Raw genomic sequence first — 20,202 nt, forward strand, 5'->3', positions numbered from 1 at the left:
GATTTCAGGAAAAATAAAAATTGAAAGGAGCTTATATAATGGTTAACTAATAAGTTTATAGTGTATATGAAAGAAGAAGAAAATAAATTCTGATTAGGGTTAATAAGAGTAGACTTAGTATCCAACATGAATTTGCTAGTGTACTACTACAGGTTATAAATTTTAATAAGCTGGGATAAATAAAAAAAAAATAAGTATAATATTGTAGCCATAACTTATTCATCACCTAACCAATTATTTCAGAAGCAAATTATTTAGATTAGTTTATTATATAATAGTTAATTTATAAGTTTATAATTTGTATATAATAAGATAAAGAAAAAATAAATTTTGATTGAGGTTGATAAAAAATATCCAAGATCAAAGTACTAGTCTATTACGGAGTACTAAATTCAGGTTTACTGATTTTTGATATATAAGTATAGACTATTAAAATTTAAGTGAATAAAAAAACACTCTTATACATGAAATATTTCAAAAATATTCGCAAATAGAATTCATAAAAATTTGTAGAGATGTCAAAAACGAACTTCATCAACCCATCCTGAACAGTTTGTGAACACAATAATTTACAGTAACCCAAATTTAGATAAATCTGATCTAACTAGACCACACCAAACTCACCTCAATCCATATACCTAAATTGATACCTCTAATTAGGGGTGAGCAAACCGGGTACCTGGTCAAAATTTTAGGACCCGGACTTGGAATTGGTTGGAACCGGGTTCTAAAATTCGGAACCGGAATTGGAATTGGTTTAACCGGGTCCTAAAGTTTAGGAATTGGAATTGGAACCACCGGTTTCCGGTTCTGGTTCCGGCTACCCACTTATGTATGTAATTGTTAAAATATAATACAAATTACAATTCCTATTTTAATTAGGTTCATTTTTAGCGTTTAATACTTATATTTATGTATGCATTAAGCTATTTGTATTTATGTTAGGTATTAACAATACTTTTTTATTTTACAAATTATATGCATTCAACATATTTTAATTATTTAAAATTTATTTAGTTTATAATATATTGGGTAACCGGGTACCTAATCGGTTCCGGTTCCAAAAAGTTGAGAATTGGAATTGGAATTGGTTATAATCGGGTCCTTAATTTACTACCCGGAATTGGAACCACCGGGTCCAATTTCAGTTCCGGACCCGCCAGTTCCTAACCGGTTCCAATTCCAATTCCGAGTACCCGGAATTTTTGCTCACCCCTACCTCTAATAATATGCTCCAATGACATGAAACCTACGTCCGACATATATGTCGTTACATGATCCCCCAAGCCGAAAAACAATGTTTGAAAAGTTTAATTTAAACCATTTGCACAAGAAACTATTCAACCAAAAAGTTTCAAAAAATGTCAAACTAATATATAATCGTTCACACGGTTGTAACAGCAGTACTAGAACAAAACTTTAATGTAGATAGAATCAAACATTAGTTTAATTAATTCGTCCAACTTTTTTCCTAACATTGGCAAGATTTTCAAACTTTTTTTAGTATCCATAATTTGACCTTATGACTCTTTCTACCGTGCTCTTTAAACACGGGTCTTTTTCCAACACCCACCCTTATAATCATGCCTTAACATTTTAGTTACAATTGCTATTCTCACAAACTTCTAATCCAACACCCACTTCTCTAACTTAGCTTACTTTTCCCACCTTTTTTTCAAAAACAAATAATAATATTGTTGCTAATTACATTTTCTTGAATTATTTTCGATATGGGAAATACATTAGGAGGTAAGAAAACCGCAAAAATTATGAAAATAAATGGTGAAACAATGAAGTTTAAGACACCAATTCAAGCTAAGGAGGTGGTTAAGGATTATCCGGGTCATGTGGTGTTGGATTCGGATGCGGTTAAACATTATGGTATACGGGCGAAGCCGCTTGATCCGTTTCATAATCTCGAGCCTAAGAAGCTTTACTTCTTAGTAGAGTTACCTAAGTTTCCACATGATCACCAGCACCGGGTTCCTAGGAGAGTCCGGTCTGGGATCAATATGTCCGCTAAAGACCGCCTTGAAAGCCTGATGCTTTCAAGGCGGTCTGTATCGGACCTCTCCATCATGGGACCCGCTACTAGAGTCATGGTTGACAGCGGGTCCCATGATGGGGTACAGGAGGGTGGTACTGGTGAGGGAGGTGTGAGCTCGGGTTTGAGGGTGAGGATGAAGCTTCCCAAGGCGGAAGTGGAGAGGTTGATGAGCGAAAACGCGGACCAAGACGAGGTAGCTGAGAAGATTATGGCCTTGTGTTTGGGGAAAACGGGTCAAAATGAGACAAAGAGTAGTAGCGTCAATAACGTTGGAAATGGTGTGGCTGGTAATTGGAAAGGCAAAGACGTTGTTGATGGTAACTTGGATCAACCAATGGCTCGTAGTAGTCGAGGAGGTTACAAGGTAAATAATATACTCCATTCGTACCATAATATTTTACGTATTATAATTTGTTAAGAAAATTAAAATACATACGAAGTTAAAAAAAAAAAAAAAAAAAACTTTTAGATTAGCTTGCTACTCTCTTCTTTTATAATAATCTTTTCACTTTTTTTTTGAGAAAATAATAATCTTTTCACTTTGACCAACTCTCAATAAGATTCTAAATGGGAAGTACCGAAATACGAGATAATTTATATATCACTGTAGTAAAATTTACTCCGTATATAACATCGTAATAAAATTTTGCATATATTATATCGTGGTAAAATTTTGCTTCCTTGAATAAAAGTATCCCATTATTCCCATGCATATAAATATGATACTGTGAACAATAAATTATTTCCTACACCGTATGAAATAAGTGAGAAAAAGGACAAATTTGTAATTAAATACGTAGTATATTAAATAGGTATTTTAGGGAATGAAGGTGACTATAAAAAGGTTAAAAGGGAAAATTAGAAATTAAAATATTATTTAATTTGTTGGGACATGAAAAGATCATTTTTACTACCTTAATTAGATAGAAAACATGAAAAACGTACATTATGTGACGTAAGTAGTACGTTAATCTTTTTCATTTTTTATCACCCCAGTATTTTAAACATTAGCCATTATTGCTAAATACAGTCATAAGATGAATCCTGATATACTTTATATACCAATTCAAAGATAACTTAATATAAATGATTGGTACGTGATTTATACGGAATTATAATTAATGGGTTATTAATACCAGGAAATCTTGTTGTACTCTATTCATCCCTTTTCTTTAAAATTGTTCCCCATTTTTTGGGTGATGTCTAACATATAAACTAAACAATACATATCCCTAAAATTGCTCCCTAGTTTATCTAATTATACACCACATATAAACTAAACAATACTTCGTAGTTATTTATTCCAATTAATATGGCTTATTCAAGAAAATATATTTTCAAATTTGTCAATTCATAATTTAAGGTGATAAGTCCGTCAATAAAAAAATTTAAAAAATTAAGGTGATAAAATTAAAGTATTACTAATATTACCTCTGTTAATTGTTGTTTGCAACTTTATAATTTTTTTATATCTCACAAATAATACCTCAAAGGCATAGATAACAATTAACGAAGGTAGTATAAACGGAAAAGAGAGAGTATATTTTCTTGGAGATGTGGAATTTCGTACTAATGGTGTCACCCGCATGTCACACTTACCCTACTCTGCTACATATAAGTAAGTGCGCAAGTGCATAATAATATTATTCTTTATGTGTAAAAATAAACAGAATTCCAAGTAGAGAAAAACAAAATCTACAATTAACAACGGTTTTTAATTAGTAACCAAACTATACCTAAGATTCCACCAATCTATCTAAATGTACAAACATATTTTAAGTAATAAATTCATTTCATTTTTGTTTGTCAGTTTTCCTTAAACCTTTGACTAAGGAGACTTTTACAAATATGGTGCGCTTTCTTTATAGTATTAGAAAAATAAGTATTAGAGCTAATCATTAATTAGCAGGACTGATCAAGTCTAATTTATAATATATGTATGTACTTTCTGTGTTTTGTACTTTGATTGGCCCTATATGCTTGATTTGAAGAAAATGCACCCGTAATGCTATGTTGTTAAACTAATTAATAGGTGTTCTTATGAAAATGTAAAGTATTTCTTATACATTTTGAAAGCTACCCCTTTATAAAACGGCATATTATAAAATTAATATGTGTCTTATCATATTATCTAACAATTTATATATTTAAGCCTATCATAGCTTGTACAATAACAGTTGAACCAACTCAAATAGACTATTAAGCCATATGAGTATCATAGTATGTTGATAGTATATTTTGACACTTTTTTTTAGGGAATTATATTAATTATGACACTTACTTTATAATATAAATTAGTAATTAATCATGTAAGAGTGAAAGACCATTTGATATTAGTAGTCAAAATATGGTAAGTCCCTCCATCATATAAATGTTTTTAATTCAGATTAAAAATTATCAAGAAACTAATCTCCACCAGTCATCTACAATGTTTTTTTTTTATTTTTTTTGTGGTTGTTGTTTTTTTTTTATTTTTTTTTTTATTTTTTTAATGATATGATATTATATGGTATGTTTCTTTTTCTCCTTAAGCCTCTCTTGTACCAAAAATTTATAAATTAAAATAAACAACATATATGTATGTAGGGGGTTTTTATCGCTATAATTTTAATCAATGATATATATATATAGAGTCAATCAAAGTACAAGATACCATACACGGAGTGAGTACATATTACTTCGTATATAAATTTGCATGCCTAAAATATTTTTGAATTATATATACATACACTTAAGTTAACATTATGAAAAGTCACTTGAATCTCTATTACAGTGACTTTTCATAATGTTAGAAGGGTGATTTTCATTATACTTTTCATCTGTTTACTATACTAGTTCATTTTACAATTATTGCAATTTATTATTATAGAAAATTTGGTGATGATAATAATAATAATGATGATGATGATTGTTTCAAAAAATAATGATGATGAAGAAAGTTAATCTAAAAAATAGTTGAACATTCCAAACTAAACAATATAAAAGTACAATTTGTGCATGTATTACTTCGTATAATGCTAACAATACTTCCGGAAAAACATGAGACGGTCCAAAAATAATAGAGCTAAATTCTTTTTGTTGCAAACAACTCCAAATTTGAAAATTCAACATAGAATTTGTTTGTCGACCAACAACTTGCCTCTATTGTTTAAACTAGATAATACGTGTAGTACTAATTTCAGGGCATTTGACAAATTTTGAATTATTAAAAGAATTAATCCTATTAATGTGGCCCACATACATAAACTTTTTAAAGGTGGATTTTGCTAGATTTATACACAATAAACAAAATTTGAGCTACAAATTAACGAGATTAAACAAAAGCTAATATATAAACTTTCTTTGTTTCACCTTATTAGTTGACGTATTTTGAATTTGGGTATTACGTATACAAGTTACTTTAATTTTTATGTGTAATTTACACTTTTTATAAGATCTTATAAGATTTGGATCAATGTGTGTTAATACAAGATATAACATTTTGTTACTATCAGTTGCTGACGATTAATATATATATATATTTTTTTTTTTGTGACAGAAACGAGTAGGCTTCATGCCCATCCGTGACGGGGAGATCAGACTAGCCGTAGCATCATGATAAATTCTACGAAATAAATGAAGCAATTCAAGAAAAAAAAAATAGCTAAGGTTAAATTTTTACAATATGATGTAGCTTAGAATTAGGTGTAGTTTTTCTATGACTTTTTTTTATTTTCCAAGATCTTCCTTTTTTTCCATCAAAAAAGTAAAAGTAAGAAAAAGAAAAAAGAAAAATAGAGTTTATTACCTCGTATCCAGCATATAAAAATGATGTTTATGTACACCCACTTGTATATTGTACGAACATAATTTCTTTTTGCTGAGATATTCTACAAATATTGGTATTAACTATGAAAATTGGATGTTCCTAGAAAAGCCTCTTGATATAAATTTCGTAATGTAATACTGTATTGATTTACTCGATTTATTATTGCAATCATTCTTGTGACTCAAGGAAGTGGTACATTGTACATATGCCCAATAGGACACATAACTTGCATCCTATAGAGCACTTAATTACTTAACACTTTCCTTAAAAAAAAAAAGTCACTTAACAGTTAGCACATCAATTTCTCGCCTAAATTGTGAAATAACCGGTTCAGTAAGATCTAAATCGATTAAAACCCGCCGATTGGGAATCAATAATCAAAACCAACCCATATTATTCGATATATCATACTTGATATTGAAGGAACTATATATGCATTACAACACAAAAATTAAAGGCTCATAATGGCAGTTGAGTCTGTACGGTCAATACTTAATTTGGATCACCGCGATAATAAAGGTTCCGCCAATATATAAAGCTAAGTGCTTTGCTTATTGAAATATAATGGCTTTATTACTTGATTGATTATACGGCCTTGATTGATTTTGTAAGGTCTTTGATTTATTCGCTTGACTCCTTAATTGGTCCAATCAAATTTTTAATTGACGAGATGAGATTCTATTGAAATTATTATTTGATATCTTTTACCAAGGATGAATAATTCCTTAATTTCTTAGCTCTAATCCTTATTTTGTGTAAGTGAACTCAATTTGCGTATTCTTTAATTGATTCTTTGTCTCTTTTCCTAATCTGTGGGCTGCTAAGAATCTAATCCCATTATTACAACACTAACCTAAATTGGGAGCCAACCACATTAATCCCACACCAATCTAAGACATTCTTGTCAACTCCAAAAGATTCAATTCGAATGTATTTTGTTCTACTCAAGCTCAATTCAATTCATTACCATGCAACTTTTGCTCGAGTAATATCAAATTGAAGGCTTACACTCTCAATTTTGTTTCACACCTCAATTTGACTAAATTTAAATTTCAATTGTACACCATGGTCAACATAATCTTATGTCAAGTGATAGAGTTAAACATATTCCTGGACCTCAACCATCAGTTTAACCTTTTGGTTGAGTTGGTCCTCTAACATCAAATAACGTCAACCATTTTTTAATCTTGTCACAAACTAGATTCTTGCTTAAGGTTCAGTCCTGTATGCTTCAATCCATTTCAATTTTAAACCAGACTTGACATCTTTCCGATGAATCAAAATACTCACTTCTAACAAAGTTATGTGACCATATGTGCCTAGTCAAATCGGGACACTTAAAATAAACAGGGAGAGTATTCGTTTTTGTCGTCTGCCTCCAATACTTCCCAAAGTTCATCGAAAATATTCAAATTGCTTATTTAAAATTATTTGATTTAAGAATTTCAAGTATGTATACCAAGGGTAATAAGCCCAAGATTAATCTTGTCCTATTCTACTTTGTCCTGTCGCTTGTATTTTTCTTTAGTTCTCGATAACATCTAACCATAATCGTTTCTTATTAACGTTGGTCATTGACCTAGTAGCTTCTTGTTGGCTAATTGTCAAAGAAAGGAAAAGAAGAGAAAAAGATAAAAACAGCACTTAAGTTTTGAAAGGCACGACGCTCCCACGTTGTAAGATCCAAAGGAATCGGGTCTAACTTTGTAACGTTACAAAGTGAAAGAGAGAACGCTCTGTCATTCCCTACATCATACACTTTATTCCTAGATAAATGGAACCCATTCATGTGAACCAACCTTCATTTATCATATCTTTGCACATGCTTTCTTTACCTCATTGTATCTAACACTTTTTTGTGTTGGGCTACATTTGTGCCCATTAAATTAAAAAAAAATAAAATAAAATAAAGAAAAATATAAAAGAAAAGAAAAATAAATGAAGAAAATGGAGTTTTCTAGAGCTCAAATTAAGGAGGAATGAACATCATGGTATCACAAGAATCGCCTGCCTTGTTCTTAACTTAGACAGCTGATTTGTGAACCAAAAAGAATCACATTTGGAAGTGGAAAAAAAGGAAAATGAACTCAAGATGACCATTGATCGGGTACGGTGAGGAAGTAGGTTGTCATTGCTTTCCGAAATCTTCTCTTGTACTGTTTCGGGGAGATGATGGTTGGTGAGGCGTTTTTTAGACCGCCGAGGATACCAGAAGCCTTTACCCAAGTTTCGAGATGCTTGTCCCATGTATACTGTCGCATAAAATCGATTATACCAAGTACTAGCTCTTTCCGCTCCTCATCCACACCCACAAGCAGCGAGTAGTCCATAACGTCAACAGACTGCAAGTAACAAGTAAAAGGTGTCAGTCTATCACTTCACCCGTGAGAATATGTCTTATATTTCTCTGTTTTTCATAAAATGTTTGTATAAAGACTTGATCCCGAGACTTTTCACCAAACTCAATGTATTACCACTATGACAAAACTAAGTTGATGTTATTTATTGCATTATAATTGTATTTAACCTATAAATTTACAGCTTTAACTTAATAAAATTTTAAAAAATAAAAATAATGGCGGGGCCGGTGCCACCCAAAACACAAATTTTATTTCAACCCCGAGTCCTGAAGGTGAGCAATTCAACTGTAACTGCCAATTTCCATATGCACTTTGCATTCCTCGAGTTCAAGCAGAATGAAAGATGTATTGCTAAAATGCTAATGTCGTACTATGTATCAACCAACAGAAAAGTCTTTAGTTTGCCAGGACCAAATGCATACTCGACAAAAATTTCCTAAATTCTTGAACCTTGGGATCATAATAGCCTAATAGGTATAACGGTTTTTGAGTTGACTAAGATAAAACTGGCTCATTCCTCCGCATTAATCAGGCAATATTCCTACTAGCTAACAGCAATTCAAGAAGTGTCACTCAATATCATATTTTATAAACTAATCAAGTCAAATCAACTAAAGAGAACTTGTTACTCATTGGGCTAACAATATCTTAATATTATGGCAGTAACTAATAAAAATGATATGTACAGCAGCAACTCATGTGGATCCTGCCAATGGCATTCTATAGTGAGGTATAAAATTATGCAACTTCATTGCTACTAGTCCGATGTGAAAAGTGTGTTAAGAATTGGTACGATAAAGTGAAGGCCTGGTAATATACTGAACTTGAACCACATTAGATAATACTACAAATATAACAAAGGCAGAAGCAACTTACGGCCAGAAACGATGTATCATTCCAGACAGCTCTTTCTAATCTTCTTTTTGCCTTGCTTCCAAGAAAAATAGGATTTGTTCTCAATGTTTCCAGGAGGTTCATATCTAGAAGCACTTTGTTAGCTCCTGTTGTATCAGAATTATAACGAGACCGAGAAGAGCCCTTGAGATCATAAATCTTGGATATATTTCTCTTGTAAAAGAGATTCTCCATCACCATCAGATCCATTTTTGTTTCACGCCCGCCCTTCAGATGCTTAACAGTAACCTGTCATAAAAAGCACAAGAGATCAGGAGTTTCACTTCCCTCACAACTTCATTACACGGCTAAGGTACAAAAGAAAACAAGATGCCCAACCTGAAAAATTCCAAGCACTTTGGCAAGACAAGTTGGACTTCCAGAGTCAAGAGAATCATTTAAATATTTGAAATACTCCGCTGCAAACTCCTGGAAAGATTCCAACTCTGTCTTTGTTACTTGCTTAATTATGAACCTCTCATCCATGGACTTCGCAAAGTACACATTACTCTTTCCCCCTTGTGCACTCCATCTTCTACAACGGCTCAAAGAGCGCACAAAGTCCAATTTGTTGGGACAACATTTTTCTTGAAGCATGTCAAACTGCTTTGCAAAGTAACAAGTAACAGAAAATTTTACTTTCCCAATAGCAGCTGAAGAATCATCATCAAAAGTAATTTGCAGGTGAGGAGATCGCTTCTGATCATTCACTGATGAATTAGTCCTTGATAAAGAGTCTTCAGAGCAGTAACTTCCATAGTTGATGTAATCTAATTCTAGTGAGCCAATAGACTGCCAGGATAAAAATGTGGAAACTGCAGAATCCTCTCTCTGGAGATCTTTGCCACTCCAACTAGCTATCTTTTGGCTCGACTTATCACAGATCCAATTATCATACTCTGTCGAACAAAGGGCATATGATATTACACTGGTAGGTTCATCATCATAGACAGCAATAACCAAATCGCTTTGGCCTGTTTGTGGATGTAGTAAACGAGGACCTTCAAACATATGAGATGCAGAGATAAAGGAAGGCATAAATTGAGCCTCATGCGGTATAACTTGTGAAAAGGTTCTCATAACACTTGGAGTGGGCTCTTTAATCATATTTCGGTAGTCTCCAGAAGCATGGAAGGACCTGACAGCAGAGAGTTGTGATGCAGAATGCAACCTTCGGAGTAACTTTTCTTCTAATCTCATAGCAGAGTCAAAAGAACAAACCCTTGCTGGACCCATCAACCTTTTAAGAGGCAGGTTATCAGCTTGGATTGCTTGACTTACAGGAGCAGCTTCAGGTACGTCTACATCTGTGCCAGTCCATGCAGAGTCTATTTTATCTGACAAATTAGATGCAGGAGAATGCAGTCTCTCTGAAGATTTATCACTAAATGTTATTTCTCCGTCCACATACGATTCCTCCTGCTGTGCATATTGTAAAGTATCTGAACTGGGATACTCAAGAGAGTGAGACTCGGTGTGCCCTTCATCTTCTGCTCGATCCACAAGAAACTTGGAATCCTTAACTAGGTCATGCTTCAACTCTTTCAGCTCAGCAAGAGACCCAATATCCCCTGAACCCTCTAGCTTATAACTTCCAGAATTGAGGAGGGAATCCAGAGAATAAAACCGACGGTCCCATGTATGAGAACCAACTAAAAGAGACCTACGCAGTTGATTTAGCTCCAAAACGTCAAATGATCTCTCAACCAACTGTAGATTGTCATCCATAGCCAGTTGAAGTAACTCCTGTAAATAATGAATTAAAGCATTAATCATCACTAACTAAATCAAGCCTACTAATTTGGCAATGAACAAGCATCAGGGTTACAAAATAGAATCATAATGTTTCATCCAAACTTGGTTGTAAATTGCTTTCTTACACCTTCCCTTAAAATCTGTAATAAAACAAACCAAGCTTAGAAGCTAGACAAGTTTTTCTATAGGAAATTAATGGACACAAATTAATCAATACATGTACATTTAAAAACATTTTCTTAGACATTAGCATGATAGAACTACGAAACATAAATCAAAGTCTATCAGTGACATATCACTTTCAATATGAAAGACTGATAGAAGGAAAGATTATAACACTAAGAAACAAACCCATAAGATTCATCTCTCATAGGTTCTAGAAATACAGATATGCAGGGTTTAAATAAGGAATATGAAATTGTAAAGTAACTGATATTTACATACTCACTTGGTAGTGATTTCTTTCTTTATCTAGGATGTCTTTGAACTCTAGAATGTGCTTATGCAAGTCAACTGAATCCATTGAAGCACCCCTGGAAAATGTACTCTTTTGCTCCATGACATGGAGTACATCACTCACCTCAGCATAGAAGGTTTCCAATTTACTCTTAAGCTGTAATTAATCAAGGCAAGAGAAACAGAAGATGAAGCTATTCTTAATGTAAAGACAATCACAGAACTAGAAGGAATCTAAAACTTACATCTTCCACTTCTCTTTTCATCCAATCCTGCTTACTTTGGCCATTAAACTCAAGTACTGAAGGGGGCAGATGGACAGTGAGGATATCAATTGGTGAGTAGTGAAAGAATACAACCATGCTTCCAAACCTACGAACAAATATAAATGAATAAATAAATAAGAAAAAAAAAAACAAGGAAACAACAAAAGACTGGCTCTGCTTGTTTCAGTCATCCCTGTCAAGGAACAAAGGCACCAACCAAAATTATAAAGGATAGGGAGGGGAGATACAATCATTATAAAATCAGTACCCATAGAAACGGAGACAATCTCTTTGAAGAGAATGGCCACAGCTTGCCACACGGTTAGCAGTTGCATGGTTTGAGAAACTGAGCTCTAAGAACTTCCCAAAGGAAAGGCCCCAGGCAGCCTCGGATAATATTACTCTGCGGGTTGCTGGTGGGACATTATCGACCTGTGCACATCTAAGGCACCGATGCCACATCCATATTTTTCCATCACGCTCTCCAGGAAGTTTTTCTTTGTCTAGTCGCCGAACATTTATAGATAAAACACCCTGCTTGTGAGTATAGCATTGCACATGTGCTTCAACAGGTTCTTTACAAGATCGGCACAATGATGTCTGCACAGGTAATCGAATTTGTCAACTTTTAAATCGGTAAAGCAGGGTTGATAACAAAATAACTGTAGCACAAAGTTAAGTAGACTGGCATAACAATTTACAGTGATGCATAAAAGAAAAGTAAAACAAAATACCTGATCAAAAAGGTCATCACGGAGATATCTCCCAAGTGGCTTATCAAATGAGCCATAAAATCTGATCCGCAAGAGTCGAGAACGTTCACAAAGAGTTGCCTTAGCTACACAACGACTAGAAAAGGATACCAATATACTCTGATGACTCTCAGTTGATGTAATATAGTCACCAGAAACTTCATTTTCATCAAAATTATCCATCTCTTTGGGCTTACCTTCATCTGGAAACACTTTCTCATGCAATTTAGACTGCACAGGATTAATTACACTGCTACTTGAGTCACTGAATCCAAGTATGTAGTTATCACATGCAGGGGATGTAGATTGAACAGTTGCGTTAGGCAATGCGCCATCCGTAAGCATGTGGGGTAGCTTCTTATCAGTGGTAGCATCAACAGGGAGACCTGACACAGAACTAAGAAGCTCAAGTGATACTTCTTGTTGACTGCTCTCCATCTTATCTACAAATCTTCCACAGGAAGCTACCACATCACTTGACTGCTTTGAAGGAGCAACTGCATCAGAACAAGGGAGGGTTGATGTTGCATTATCAGCAACTATCTTTGTTTGTTCAGAATAAGATTGTTTAAGTGCCATTTTAGGTAGATGAGCACCCTCATCAGCAAGAAAAGAAGTTTCCAAGGACAAATGGTAAGCTGCAAATACTGAGTATTGAACCACATGTTTGATTCTCTTCAGCTCCTCCCGGCATAAACCCTTCAGCAAGATCTGTATGAACAAGAAAATCAGAATTTACGACACCCGATCAAAATCAATTTTTCTTTCTGTCACCAATTTTTGTACTGGATTATGCATGCCGCTGAATTTCTATAATCAAAGATAGATTGTTTTGTCAAGAAAAACTATTTGATATGAATCCATTATATAACTTTCCACATGAAAAGAAAGATACGGGCCCACTCAAGGCCCTGCAATTTTCAAATTTCAAGAGCAAAAAATAAAGCAGAGAAGAGATTATATATTACCGTACAACCTAACCGTCTAGGGCAACCTTCAAAAAACATCAAGGTTTTAGACGGTCTCTTATTGAATTGATTAGCAATCTCAAGTGTTTCAGAAACTCTCTCCAACCGGAAAAGCTCACAGTGACCAAGTCGAGCCACTGAAATTTTATCAACAGAGGGAGTTATCAAAGCCCCTGTGCACCTTGCTATTCTCTCCAATAGAGTCCTTTTAACATTCAAAACCAAAGAAATCTCCTTTTCAAGTAGATATTCCTGTGCATATGATGACACACTTTTCTCAACAAGTAAGACATTTGGCCGATGGGCCTCTATCTTTGAGACAATCACCTTCAGATGGTTCATCTCCTGCTCAGATCAAAAAGTAGAAATCACTATGACATTTTGAAAAACCATATTGGATCAAACGTATACAAATAAGAATATAAAAAATAAATAAATAAAAAATAAAAATATATTAAATACCTCTTCCAGCAATGTATTGAATGATGCCAGCTGATTTTGAGCTCTCTGGTACTCTAGTGATCCACCTAGGAGCAATAACCTTGGGGTTTTGTATTGAGAAGTCATTCTCTTATGTTTAATGTTCTTTGTACAAGCTATACCCTTTATCAGGGTGCTGAGGAAAACAAAAACCAAAAATAAAATACAAGAAAGACAGCAGAAAAACAATGGGATACGACAAAGGATATGAAGTCGTAGGATCTATGATGTTTATACAAATCCAAAATCAACTAACCGATTTGAATTACTATTAAAATCACACAGGTGATATGATCAATTAAGATCAGAACTATGATCATTTTATTCTCATTCTATTAAGCATCAACCCTAAAATTGGTAATTCAGTAACAAAAATCTATGCACCATTAGCACAATAGTAATATACCAGCAGTTCAGCTTTAAGTACTATCTTCTCATCCGTCTCTATTTAAGCATCGCGGGAGTATATATTGATTTTTTGTCCAATAATTTTACTTCATTTTGATAAGCTAAAACTAAGAATAATACAATCTAACTATGTGTATAATGTTGCATCTTGCATGTTTGTGCATGACATAACAGTTAAAAAGTTGCATTGTATGCAAGTTATAGCTGTTTGATTTGTACTTTTGTTAACCTAGATCTTGAAACATGAGTTATTCATCACATAATAGCAGTCATCAAATAAGAACTTTCAATTTGCCCTGATAACAGTGGACAATAAACAATTTTGAAACATACCTTTCACTTGGGCTTCCAGATGCTATACACTTGATCTTCACATAGTCTCCAGGATCCATACTGCCTCCCTTGCTAGTATCTGGCTTGACAAAATTAGCAGCTTGCCATGCTAAATTACTAACAATTTCCAACCAATCTTGACTGCCCATTTCCTTGCCAATTTCAACACCTTCATCCTGTAATAACTGTGATACAAGAGCTCTGAAATGACTTTGAATCGCAGACCTTAAGGGTTTCCCCTGCTCCTCATTGTGGCTTTCTTTTGCAGGACATAAATCAGGAAGGCTGACGGTGGAGGAGAAAACACCACCAGATACTCCAACATCATCATCGTCGTCGTCATATTCAAAATAATTTCTTTCTGCCTCATCATTATCATCTTCAGGAAGTGGAGGATGCCAAATGTGACCAATATTTTCAAAATCCAAAGGTTTAGGAAGCTCTTCATTTTCTTTGACAATGATGCTGACTTCATCAAATCTGGCATCAACATTTGCAAGATTGCCAGTCCCTCTGTCAAGCCTTTTTAAAACGGCCACACTAGAGGGACAATCATGCTGAGGTTTAGGGCTTCCGCCTACTGTTTGCTGTACAGGGCACCCAGCCCTAGGTGTATTAATATTGAACCTAGAGGGGCTATCTAAGGGACTCGAATCTGCTGACCTGTAACTATAACACTCATTCCTAAAACTAAGACTACTAGTGTCTATGTCTGAACTGTCATGGCAATATTCACTTGTTGAGCTGAAAAAATGCCTCCCAGACTCCTCTGGTTCTTCATCACTCCTATATCCAACATAAAAATATCTATCAAGAGAATACAGAAAATAAAGGCCACAAGATAGCATACAAGAATTCATTACTTTTAAGACCAAATTGCTGAGTTCGTTGGGGCACAACTATGACTTTCAGCTATCTTTCCTGTATAAATAAAGCCCTGGTGTCCTCTGGAACTGAGTTTTCCATTTTATAATTGAGTGAGGTTTTCCCCAAATATTGTCCAGTTAGAATAACAGATTGACCTTTTTTCATATCATCAAATACTCGAGAAACATTTTAATCAAACAAATTTACTTTGAACATAAACAGCATATAAGAGTAGCAAATAACTCATCCAACACTAAATCATTTATTTTATCTTATTTTATTTTGTGGGGAGAAGGGATGATACTTAGAAGCCAAAAATTACTACAAAATGATGTTGGCACAGACAAAGAAAATCAATCATCACATGTGAACCAAACAACAGTAACTGAATTCCCAAAGAAAAATTCATATAAATAAATAAAATTAACCTCTTGGCACAAAATAATCTCTTAATAAAGAGAAGGCTTACTGTATTGGAGAGTGGTGAAGAGAGATTTGTGAAGGATAAGACAACATCCTGCTGCTGCTCATATTCTGAGAAGAAATGTTATGATCCTGGAACCCAACTGTATGAGAAACACAATCGTCTTCAGGTCTCTCAGCAATTATGCTGCTGCTTATATCATCACAATCGGCAGGAATTGATAATGGCTCCGGGCTTGCCCGTGGAGACTCGGAGGGATAGATTTTTTCAATATGCCTCTTAGTAGGCTTAGAGCAGAACTTGCAGGCCTTAATAACTTTCTCCAGGTGATCACCATTTCTATTACCACTAAATGTAGCAATAACAACACGAGCACCACTCCCACGAACACAAGAGGCACACAACAACCTTTTACAGCCTAGACAGCTATATTTGAGGCACGACTCTGAAAACTTCAGTGCACACTGGCAGCAAGAGCTCTCAACCATATCCATATCAGAAGAGCAAGAAAAAGTAGTGATTTTACCCAAAGAAGCCCAAGACCTAAACTTATCAATGAGATCTTGCAAAGGACTGCTATTAAGCACTCCCATCCAATGAAATCACCCACCAAGTTTATAACACAACTCTAACCTTCTTAATCTCAATAACCAAACAAAAATTCTACCTAATTCAATACCCAAAAAACCCAATTCACCTCAAGTGTAATCAATCATATATTGCTCAACTCGAACGACATCGACAACGAAAAAAAATCCAATCCAATCCAATCCAACCCACAAAGAAAAAATTTGGTGGGGGTATGCTCAAAAAGGAATTGAGGGATATTCACATATTAGATCTATCCCAAGTTTCCTTCTGCTTCCTCCTTTCAAAGTAATTAAACAAATTATACTCCTTTTTCTCCTAGCTCATAAAATACTGAAAAAAGGAGGAAAATCACAGCTAATTTATGATATGATTATACTCCTATTATTTACAACACTCAAAAGATTTTTCCCACATGAACAGTTTAATCCTCACCAACCCAGATGATTTAAATCAAATTAATGACTAAAATCATATCCAAAATCCCAATTCATCAACCAATACCAGAATCCTCCAGATTTGATCCCAGAAAAGTTTGCAGCATCCAAATATATATCAAAAAAAAAAAGCAAAAAATATTGAAAATCTTCACTAATATGGAAAGAAATTAAAAAAAAGTGAGACTAATCAATACAGCTTTTTTCCCATCATAGAAGATCAATTTTGTGATCTGGGTATTAATTAATTCAACTCCAAAACAAAAAATAAAAAAGGAAGAAAATAAATTAAATCGAAAAAGTGGTGTTGTATATGAGCAATAAATTGAGATTGAGTAAAAATATGGAAAGTGTAGAAAAGAAGGAAAGTAAAAAAAAGATATTAAAGAATAAAAATGAAGATTACATTGAAACTTCCTCCTCTACTACTTTGTTTAGCTTTGCTTGATACTGCAACCGCCATTGATGAAGATGAAAAAAAAGCTCAAAAACCCACAAAAATGGCAGTTTTCTCTCTCCTATTTTTCTCACTTCAGTTTTCTGAGCTTAGTAGTGCTAGTATTTTGTGTATCTTCTTCTTGGTTTAGCACTCCTCCATTAGCGGTTTTCTCTCTCCTCCCTTGATTTTCTCTCTCCTCTCTCTTCTTACAGTTGACGCTTTTTGAAATTTTTTTATTTCTCAATCTTCTTCTGCTAGTATGTTATTTTAAGACACTTTTTTAATATTTTTATTTTATTTTTATAATGTTTTATTGGAAAACAATGTTATAGTCTATGAAATATTATTACAAACGGAACTTATTTTAATCCATCGTTTTCTTTCCTTTTCCCTCCTTTGTATACTTGTTCAATTACATCTTACTTTTTTAAGTAGTACTTGTATTAGACCTAACCAATAAAAAAAAAAAAAAAAAAAAAAAAAAAAAGTCTAATATGACATGGCCTTTAATTTTCTATAGAAAGAATATAATTTTTTTTTTTTTTGGTGAAGACGAGGGGCAAGCCCCAAAAGAAAAGAAAACCTTAGCACAAACTAGAAAATAAAACTACTACTACTACAAAGCAAAAAACTACTCATTATTGTTTCGAACCATCCTTGGAATAGCCACACCACGCAACTCCTCCAATAAAATAGTCCGAAAATCCACCAGGATTGCCTCAAACATAACCAATTTCTGCTCCGAGAGAACACCAAAATTAGCCAACCAATCTGCAGCTCGATTAGCTTCTCTGAAGCAGTGTTCGATCGTGATTTCCCACCCATTACGTCGGATCAGGGATTTACACTTTCGAATAAGATGAACAAAAGGAGAGTTGGGGGGGTAGCTTCCACCAACATACGAGTAACCACCTGTGAATCGGCCTTCAATTTTATTTTTCTATGCCCACCGTTCCATGCTATGGCCAGCCCTCTCAGAACAACTAATAGCTTTGCTCTTTTACAAGTACACGACCCACAGTTCATTGCAAAAGCTTCGAAAATTTCACCACTAGCACCACGGATAATCCCCCCTGCTCCAGCTGGGCCAAGATTGCCCTTGGCAGCACCATCCGTGTGCAAACATACCCATCCACAAGGAGGTGCCTGCCATCGAACAAGAACCTCAGATTTCTGTCTTTTATTTGGTCTTCGATGCAACTCTTTCGCATATGCTCTTCTGATTTCTCCTACTCTTGTCAAAACAAATGCAGCTTGGTCTATAGGAATTTCACACTCTCGCACAAAGCTACGTTCGTTTCTCCACCTCCAAAGCCACCAACACGTAACAGCAAAAATTAGAGGCCAATCCTCACAGTTACGGTTCCTCTTCTCATCAAGATTATACAACATCCAATCTTGTAGATTCAATTGTTGTTGCCCCTCAAACTTACCTCCAAGCATATTCCATACCATACGAGCTGCTGGACAAAATTTAAGAATGTGCTCAATGTTCTCTTCAACATACCCACACATCAAGCATCTAGGGTCTTGCGTGAGATGCCTCAAAAATCTTGTAGCATTCGTCATTAATTTTTCTTGAAAAGCCAACCAAAAAAAGAAACGAATTCTTTGGGGAGCTTCCATTCTCCAAATCTGTTTCCATTTTTTCTGATTATTGTCTCGAATATAATTGTGCCCAGCCTAATTGTGTCCAGCCTATGTGGCGCATTAATAAAAAACGAATATAATATAATACATGATTTATAATTATAGTAAAAAAAAATAAGCAATGACTATTACCACTCTTTTTTGAACTAGTGATCGAAAACTTTTAAAATTTTAAGAAAATTATCACAGTCTAAGTATAAGAAATTTATCTTGATCAACGGTCTTTTCACTAATTGCACAGGGCATGGTGTTACCAATTAGTAGAGTGACAAGGCATTTGGATTTTTTTAAATAAATTACGAAGTTTATAGCTATAGCCCTTATTGCTGTTCACATTTACTGAACTGAACTGATTGGAGCTGAACTGAACTGAACTGAATAGATTGGAACTGAACTACACTGAACTGAATTGAGCTGAAATGAATATTTTATGTGAGAGGGAAATTAAGAGCTGAACTGATTGGTGCTGAACTGAACTGATTGGAGCTGAACTGAACTGAACTGAAATTAAGTAAATATGAACAGGCCCTAATCAATGATTATTTGCCACGAAATTTTAAAATATCCTAAATACAAGCATTGTGAGAAGAGACAGATTGTTCAAATTATGGACCAATTGGTCCGTTAACATGGTATCGAAATCAACGGGATACGAAGGTCATGGGTTCGAATCCATCCACCTCTTCTTTCAAAATGGAATTTTAAGCGTTGGGTACAATGGATCTTATGCTGCATTCACACTTCAAGCCTAATGTGTGAGGCTAGGGGGCGTGATAATCCTAAGCCTCAACCATTAACTTAAATTTTTGGTTGAATTGGTCCTCTAACATTTATGGTATTAGAGCCAAGTAGCGAACGTGACACAAATTATCACGAGTTTGAATTTCATAAACTCCCTTTCAAAGTGGAACATTAAGCGCTACGTATAATAGGACCCATGTCGATCCACACTTCAAGTCCAACGGATTCTCATGTGAGAGCAAGAGCGTGATAGAATATATATATATACTAGGTTAAATTCCGTGCAATGCACGGTTATTAAATATTGAAAATTATAGAGTATATTAAAAATAAAAGCATATAAGAGAAAATATTTAAAATACATGTAATAATTATAAATTTATAATGGATAGTTTAATCTTTTAGGAAAAGATTTATATTTCATATAAAACAAATTATGTCATAATTTAGATATAATTTATTTTTTCCTTACATAAAAATAATTTTTTTAGAAGGTACTTTTGGCGGGAAATTATTTAATAATATATTG

General features: G+C 34.2%; 2 protein-coding genes across 2 annotated transcripts; one reads left to right on the forward strand and one right to left on the reverse strand.

The window, feature by feature from the left end:
- The first annotated feature begins 1,712 nt into the window (after nt 1-1,712).
- On the forward strand, nt 1,713-5,946 carry LOC145602612 (uncharacterized protein At1g66480-like). Its single transcript, XM_081658792.1, has 2 exons — nt 1,713-2,411; nt 5,586-5,946. Exons 1-2 carry the CDS (start codon nt 1,731-1,733, stop codon nt 5,643-5,645), a joined length of 741 nt encoding a protein of 246 aa, XP_081514918.1. The 5' UTR covers nt 1,713-1,730; the 3' UTR covers nt 5,646-5,946.
- A 1,699-nt stretch (nt 5,947-7,645) lies between these two features.
- LOC145603155 (putative 1-phosphatidylinositol-3-phosphate 5-kinase FAB1C) lies at nt 7,646-17,564 on the reverse strand. Its single transcript, XM_081659282.1, has 11 exons — nt 15,864-17,564; nt 14,528-15,313; nt 13,769-13,922; nt 13,307-13,651; nt 12,321-13,049; nt 11,855-12,186; nt 11,566-11,692; nt 11,313-11,477; nt 9,449-10,855; nt 9,092-9,358; nt 7,646-8,197 (listed from the first exon to the last, which is right to left on the reverse strand). The coding sequence occupies exons 1-11, from the start codon at nt 16,409-16,411 to the stop codon at nt 7,943-7,945; spliced, it is 5,115 nt and encodes a 1,704-aa protein (XP_081515408.1). The 5' UTR covers nt 16,412-17,564; the 3' UTR covers nt 7,646-7,942.
- Between the last annotated feature and the right edge of the window lie 2,638 nt (nt 17,565-20,202).

Source organism: Chenopodium album, chromosome 21 (assembly GCF_948465745.1).
Source record: "Chenopodium album chromosome 21, dcCheAlbu1.1, whole genome shotgun sequence".
Taxonomy (NCBI): domain Eukaryota; kingdom Viridiplantae; phylum Streptophyta; class Magnoliopsida; order Caryophyllales; family Amaranthaceae; genus Chenopodium; species Chenopodium album.